Source organism: Pygoscelis adeliae, unplaced genomic scaffold, assembly GCF_000699105.1.
Source record: "Pygoscelis adeliae isolate BGI_AS28 unplaced genomic scaffold, ASM69910v1 Scaffold18, whole genome shotgun sequence".
Lineage (NCBI taxonomy): Eukaryota > Metazoa > Chordata > Aves > Sphenisciformes > Spheniscidae > Pygoscelis > Pygoscelis adeliae.
Window position 1 is genome coordinate 1,397,020 of NW_008825558.1, and position 7,545 is coordinate 1,404,564.

At 44.9% G+C, this 7,545-nt stretch overlaps 1 protein-coding gene across 1 annotated transcript in view; it reads right to left on the bottom strand.

Moving 5' to 3' along the window:
• Nucleotides 1-7,545, bottom strand: part of MAF (v-maf avian musculoaponeurotic fibrosarcoma oncogene homolog) — a 12,104-nt gene that overhangs the window by 3,316 nt on the left and 1,243 nt on the right. The window contains exon 2 of the mRNA XM_009332323.1: nt 7,207-7,543. Coding sequence (XP_009330598.1) covers nt 7,207-7,543 — 337 coding nt within the window. The remainder of the gene's footprint in view (nt 1-7,206; nt 7,544-7,545) is intronic.

Here is a 7,545-nt window from a genome sequence, read left to right on the forward strand (position 1 = left end):
GCTCGTCGGGGGAAGAGGAGGGCTTTACACCGTTACACAGACACCCCCTCCCCTGCCCGGGTTATTTTCAAGCTGCTGGAAGCAAGGGTTTAAGAATCCGTGCCAGAATTCTCCCAAAATGTGCTGTTCTCCCCGGGCCGAGGCAGGTGCCGGGCGGGCAGCGGGGAGGCAAACGCGCGTGCCCCCGCCGTCCGGGGCACCCTGCTCTCCCCGACACCCCGCCGCCCTCGGGGACACTCGAGTTTTTACACCGAAAACCCAGGGATGGCAGGGAGATGCCAGCGCTTACGCTGAAATAGGGTGTTGAGCCTTAACGCCTCCGTACGCAGCCACTGACATTTCTGCTTTAACGGGGGACAAGCTGCTGAGAACATTTTTCAGGACTGTGCTTCTTTATGAATTAACAATTCAGAGCGGCAACCAGGGACACTCCGTTCCCTACCCCCGCTGGAAACTTGAAGACACTGCTCGGTTTGTTGTTTGCTGGGTATTTTTTTTTCTGCGTGGTGCAGAAACACCACTTCTAGCAAACTTCTGCTCTGGCTTTGATTCCCTCCATGCAAGACATCTTACAGAGATGCATTAAAAAATAAAAAAAAATAAATAAAGGAAATCATGTCACAAAGTCCACAGGGCTTCAAACCAAGCAAGGAGAGAGACCATCCCTGTAACTCACTCTACCGTCACTACAGGCCTGCACACTTCACTGCTGCGTCGGAAGTGGCACGGGTTTAAAAGCTAGACTTCGGGGGGAAAAAAAGGTGTGTACAGCAGCAGTGAAAGAAAATGATCATTTCAGAGAGCGGTAAGATACGGGCAGCTTGCATCAAGGGCACTGAGACGTTATCACACTGTGCCGGTCAACCAGATACGGTGGTAGATAGCCGGGGCTCGAGCTGGAGCTGCCTATCTGCCGTTACACCCGGCTACAGCCTCACCAATCCCTGGCCTTTTGCTTTTCACTTGAAAAGTTAAGTCACATCCTGGACTATTTTTGCATCGTGTTGGCTTAGAGCTCACAAATCTGAATGCACTCAGCCCTCAGAGAGTGACAAATGTTATTCTCGGTCCTCCCCCACAATTTCAGGCAGTAAAGAATTAGATGCGGCAGAGTGTACAGTATTTTAATCTATTGATTTGTATCTGCTGTGTCCGAAAAACTCGTTAGAGGAGCCTTAAAAGTGTGAAGTGGTTGAGTGCTCAGTTCCCTCCCGAAAAGACGAATTCTCTCAACAGCCGCTCACCTCTGCCACGTCCTGGGGTGTGCTACCTTGTGTTATTCATACCGAGACCTGCATTTAAAACAGATATCTGAAGCATTTGACTACAGACAGCTCGAGTGTGTGTGTGTGTACAAGCTGGATTGTTTTTTGTCCCGGCTGAGCAAACAAAATCTATCCCACTCTCCATAGCTACCCCTGGAATGCCCAAGCCTCATGGCAGCCGCTTACAACACAGCGATTCGGAAAGAGGGAGGGAAGAAAGTTTATCAAAAAATCTTAATTCCTAACATTGAAATATGTAGGATTATTTTTTTTTTTCCTGCGTGAAATTTTAAATTCAGCCATCTGAACAGGTGTCAGAAACAGTGGGTCCATTTAGCTCCTCTGATGATCGGAGTAATAAATGTAGAGGATTTCCTTTCAATGCAGCACATGCTGAAATGACACCAATGTAGTTCTGGCATCTGAGCAGATAATTCTGATATATGCATCATTTCCTCCCTAAATCCAGGAAGCAGCTACATTCTCTATCTGATATTAGTATATTATGTCAAATAGAAATTGGTATTAAAATTATGAATGATTCTAGATCAAGAACTTCCTACACACTACGCAAAGGGAGGGGGAGGAAACAGCTGCGCAAAAGCTTTCGGAAGGGAAAGGAAAAAAGACCTGGGAAAGTTCATTTTTTAAACTGAAAATTTGCTGCCATGTTTCACGTGGGGGTAGTTTTCAAGTGGCATTTTGATTCAGCACAGGTGTTTTTGTTTTAAAAGGGTGAAGAAGACTTTCTAACAAATAGAAGGTCTCACCGCTCCGTTTGCAAACAGGCGCTTCTCGCACAGCACTTGCCCAGCAGTGGCGAGAAATTGTTCAAGAAATAAATATACACTGGTGTGACCAGGATATTTCCCTCCCTTCTCCCCTCTTTTTTTTCAGATGTGGTCTGGGGTGACATTTCTCGAGCAGGGAAAACGCTGCAGCACAAACACAAAAATACTCTTGGACTCGCTCAGCAGAAGCCCGGAGGTCGGGCAGAGGGTTATGTTTCATTTTAGGGGGGGGGAAATAAAAAAGGCTTAAGGGTAAGGTGGGATGGGGAGGGAGGAGAGGGCTGAGCCGCGGTGCACACCATTTCCCAGCCAGCAAAGGGCTGCCCTCTGTGCACGTATCTCCCGGCACCGGTCACATGAAAGTTCTTTGTAATGTAGTTAATAAATGGGAAAGCACTATAGGACTATGGGAGAAATAGGACGTTGTTAGTGATGCGGGGATTAGGACAACGCACGCCTTTTGACACACAATTGCCCAGTTAGGGCAGCGTTCCCCCTGCTTTAGCCAGAGCGGTACCTGCGGGAGAACAGCAGGATCCTGCTCCCCTTTGAAATCCCCAGGGATTGTACCTCCGAGCTCAATGGGAGCAGGATCGAGGCCAGAGTCAAGCGAGGGGTGATTAATGAATGTCGGTTATTCAGAGCAGAGCGGCTCCAATTAGTCCTCAGCAAGCAGTCCTGCGGCAAAGGTGGGCGCTCCCCTGCAATGATTCATACAGAGAACCCCAATACTTGCTTTGCTTTAGTGACCATTAAAACGTGCATCTATTTTTTTCTCCCCTTCAGCTGGGCAGTTGGTGTATTTCAGGCTGAAATTCAAGTGCAGCCTAAGGAAGGCTGCATTTTTTTTTATTTGCAAAGCAAGATTGCAATTTGTCATAGCGATGCCAAACTGGGAGAGAGCCTTTTTTGCCTCTCAGGTTGGGTGTGTGATGGGAATTTTCCCTTTTGCACTCAGCCTATTTCTAGGAAGGATTTCTCTTATCGCTGTTCAAACAGGGTGGTTTTTTTTTCCCTCCAAGAAAGAAGATACTTCAGGGAGGCAGCAGTGCACCCCTCGCTCTGCGCTACTCAGTTGATTCACAATACTTTTAAAATCCTAGTGCCTGCTCCTAACTTTGCCTGCGAGGAAACTTGGAGCGGCAGAGGGGCATGGGGATGAGGCTGGACCAGAAGTCGGTCCCGCTCGGGGGGCTTGGGGCTCCGCGCTCCCTCGGGGGCTGCAGCGCCGCTTTGGCGGGGGCTTTGCCGAGGAGAGGCCTCGTCCCTTCCCTTCCTTAGGGCAGGGCTCCTCCGGGAGCTCTCAGCAAGGGCAGCAGCGAAGCCTCTAAGCGACCCCCTGTGAAAAAATCTGGGCATCAGTAAAGGCTCAGCCAGGGAAGGGGAGGTGGGAGAAGAAATAAAAAGCAGCCCTGTCTTTATGAGAGGAGATAATTCTCTGCTTGGCCAATAGCAACCAGTTTACCCACAGATTACACATTAACCAGAAAATGGAACTTGAATTAACCAGAATGTGGAGCTTGAACCATTACTCAAACCCTGGTGCAACAGCAGGTCAGATGCCAAAGGGCAGGTTGGTGCCCTGGCGCTGGGGAGGGGCGAGGCGCAGCATCGGCATCAGGGACCACGGCCACCGACGCCTGTTGTCACCCACGGTGGGGCCGGGTGTCCATCCCCTCCAGAGAGACCTCAGCAGGAGCAGGTTGGCCTCCAGCAGCACCCAGTGCGCACTGACGCAGGCTCTTGTGGGTGCAGGCGCGGGGGGGGTGGGCTCAGGGCCACATCCTGACCTCGGCACACAGGGCAGCATGGGGTCCAAGCCATGGACTGGACCAAACGGGAAGAGGAACGGCAACAGGTCTTCTCCTTCCACTGCCACCAGTGCCCGGGAGGGATGACCTTACAGCTGGGAAGAAGTTGCATCAACAGCGGGTGGGGGGGAAATAAAGGGAAAAAAAAAGGGCTGAGTTTCTGAGCCTGGGTCTGGAGATAAAACCCCCATCCTGGAGGGGCTGGAGCATCCTTCGGAGAGGCCTCTGCTTCTCAAAGAAACTGGGCAGATAATCCCATTCAAAGAGCGGGAGAGGACTCTGCAAATGGACACTGGAGGCTCTCGGGGAAGGTGGCTTTAAACGAACTGGGTCGAGGGTTTGAGGAGCCTTTCGAAGTTGAAATGCCCTTTGACATGGAGAACTGCAGTGAAGAGGGGCTCAGAGACCTGAACATTTCCAGCACATTAACCTTTGGATTGATTGTTTAGGGCAAGTAACTCTCAAAAGTTGGAGGAAGTCCTTTGAATTTTTTTTTTCTCTGCTCCTCAGTTCTGGGCCTTCTAAGGCCTGTAGCAAAAAAAAAAAAAGAAAAAAAAGAAAAAAAAGACAACCACAGGGCAAACAAAAGAAGAAGGGGAGGAAAAAGCAAAGAAAAGCAAAAAAGGAGGCAGTATGGACCCAAATGGCAAGAAATCTTTCGATCTAGCGTTAAGTGGCTCTGTGACAAGCCAAGCCTGATACGGTGTCATCTCTTACTAGAGACAGGCATGCTTTGCTGGGATCAGATGATAAGAGGATGTGAAGTCTTCCCTTTCACTTCACTCCATCATAAAACAATCAAAATATAGGGCCGTATCGTGTCATCGCATTTTCAAGCAGACCTCCCCTTTGAGATCTCCTAAAACCTGGTGGGATGACCTGAGTCACTGAAACTGAGCTCATTGCAATACTGAGAAGTCAGAAGCAGCACCTGAAAGCTCACGTTTTTCATCTACCTGAAAGATAACTTGATTTCTAGTTGGCGACAATTTTCCATTTTACACGAAGCTATCCTTTTCCTTCTCCCCTCCTGAATATTATTGAGTCCAGCTCTTGTATCAGCATCACCCCTTCGCCAGGCAGCACGCTGAAGTACTGCTCTCGGAGTTATTAAACTTTAAACTACAGACTAAGAAACTGAGTACGGAATCAAAAAAATGCAGTTTATTATTGTAGATTATTCTCTCTTTTGATATAACCATAGAGTCGAGAATGAAAGAAAAGCACATAGGAACATCACACGTGGTTAGTTAGTAACTCAAGATATAAAACAATTTTGCACAGCAAAATATGTAAAAGAAAAAGTAACTGACAAGATTTTTTTATATTTATTGTGGTAAGATTTACTTTCCTTTTTTTTTTTTTTTTTTAAAAGACAGGATATCAGTCCCTGAAAATAAAATTTACTGATTATTGCCTTTAAAACTGTGGAATTTTTGAAGTTACAGAAAATCCAGTTCTGCACCACAATACAACTGTAAAAAAATCTGCATCATTTTAAAACTGTGCAGTAATGCCATCTTTATAACTGCATAAATTGTATTAGCGTTCTAAACAGGTTCGTAATTTTTTTTTGTTTTTGTATTATATGCTTGCAGGTTATATCTTAGTGCAATTCAGTCCCAAATACTTCAATTTTGGAAAAAAAAAAAAAACCCATACATTTTGAATGTAAAATACCCCTATAGATATAAACAGGGGTGCCTCCCCCTTTTAATACTTTGGTTTTCAAATACAGTCAGTGGTATAGCAAGGACTACATATACCCAACTTATATTTAAGTTGCAAGCACATGCTGCATAAACTACTTTTTAAAACAGTCCCGTTGCAAATTCTACCCCCCTTTACATCACGACAGTAAACAATTTAGTGCATCAATCTTTAAAAAAAAATCTACATCTAAACAGACCTAACTCTTTCGAATTTATCTATAACATTCCTTTATCTGTAGCATACATTTTAACTGGGCTAACAGATGACAGAAACTAGAATTAAATTATATACTAGGAACCCAGAGCATTCCACATTTGACAATGACCAAATGCAAAAGGAAAAAAAAATGGGGCAGATCACTTAAAATTAATTTTTAGACTGTTTTAGGCAACAGCATGGTTTCAATGTCCCCCCCAAGTGGGATGTGAATTTTGTTTTGAACATCTTTCCAAAGTTCTTTTTGTGTTTTTTGTATTTTTTTTTGCCACATTAGGTTATCAAAATCCATTCTGGCATGTTTTTGAGAGGGAATGCTTCAGTGCATTTAAAAGGAAGTCTGAAGTTTTGAGTAACTCAAAGCAGTTTTAGAGCAGATGCAAACTTTAATGGGGAGGAAGAGGAGGAGGAAGATCAAAGGTTGCACTTTTTTGCTTTCAACCCAAAAAAGTGATGAGGCAATAAAACAAAAGGATGAATGCCATGCCATAATAGTCTCCAAAAGTCCATTTCCAAGCAAAAGAAAAAAAAAATAATTATACCGTACATGACCAGCATGCAGGGTTTTTTATTAATATAATGTCTCTTTTTCATAGTCTTTCGAAACAGTTATAGTTCATTGTTGCTAAGACAAAATAGCAAGCGTAATGCATGAGATGAGTATGGGATTCTAATGGCAGACTAAAGTCTCACGTTTGGCAGATTAAGGCCAAAACTCACATGAACACACCGAAGGTTGATGCAGGCTTGATTTTGGCAGGTTGATCTAGGCATATCTCTAGTTTTGCACAACAACGCTAAAAACTGATGGAACTCAGCAAGCTGGAGTCTAAAAATTTCACATTGTTTTTGTACTTTTTTGTTTTTGTTTTGGGTTTTTTTTGTATTTTTTATTTTATTTTTCTTTTTGCAAAGCTCAAATCTCATATGAAGAACTCAGGATGGCAAAAAAAAAAATCTGACTTTTTTGGACACAGCAAGCTCAAAAGAAAAAAAAACCCTCATGAACTTAAAAATATATATATATATAATGTGGATGGCAGGTTTCAAAGAAGAGCAAGCTTCATATGAAGAACTGAGTTGGTGGCGAGTTGGATCTTTTAAATTTAAAAAAAAAACCACAACAGCAAGCCCCCACAAAAATAAAAAAAATAATAATAATAATAAACAGAAAAGAAACTCATGTAGAACTTTAGGTCGGCCAACACGGAGCGAACCCACCTTAAAAAGAAAAACAAAAACAAAAACAAAAACCAACCCAAAAAACAACTTTGTTTTAAAATTGTTTTGAGTTTAAAAAAAAAAAAAAGTAATACAAGGTGGCAAGCTGGGTTGTCGCTCTAGCAAAGCCCCCAACAACAACTCACACGGAGAACTTTTAGTTAAGGTGGCAAGGCTGTGGGAACTCACATGAAAAACTCTGGAGAGGAAGGGTTGTCGCTGCTGGATCCGTTTTCTCTGAAGCCATTGCTGACCAGCTTCTCGTATTTTTCCTTGTAGGCGTCCCTCTCCCGGACCAGCCTGGAGATCTCCTGCTTTAGGTGCTCCACTTGCTGCAGCAGCTGGTTCTTCTCCGACTCCAGGACGTGCCGCTGCTGGACCCTCTTGAAGCGGCAGGACTGGGCATAGCCCCTGTTTTTGAGGGTCCTCCTCTTCTGCTTCAGCCGGATCACCTCTTCCTTTCTGACGCCCCGCAGCTGCCGGTTGAGCTCCCGCACCGACATGGTCACCAGCTGCTCGTCGGAGAAG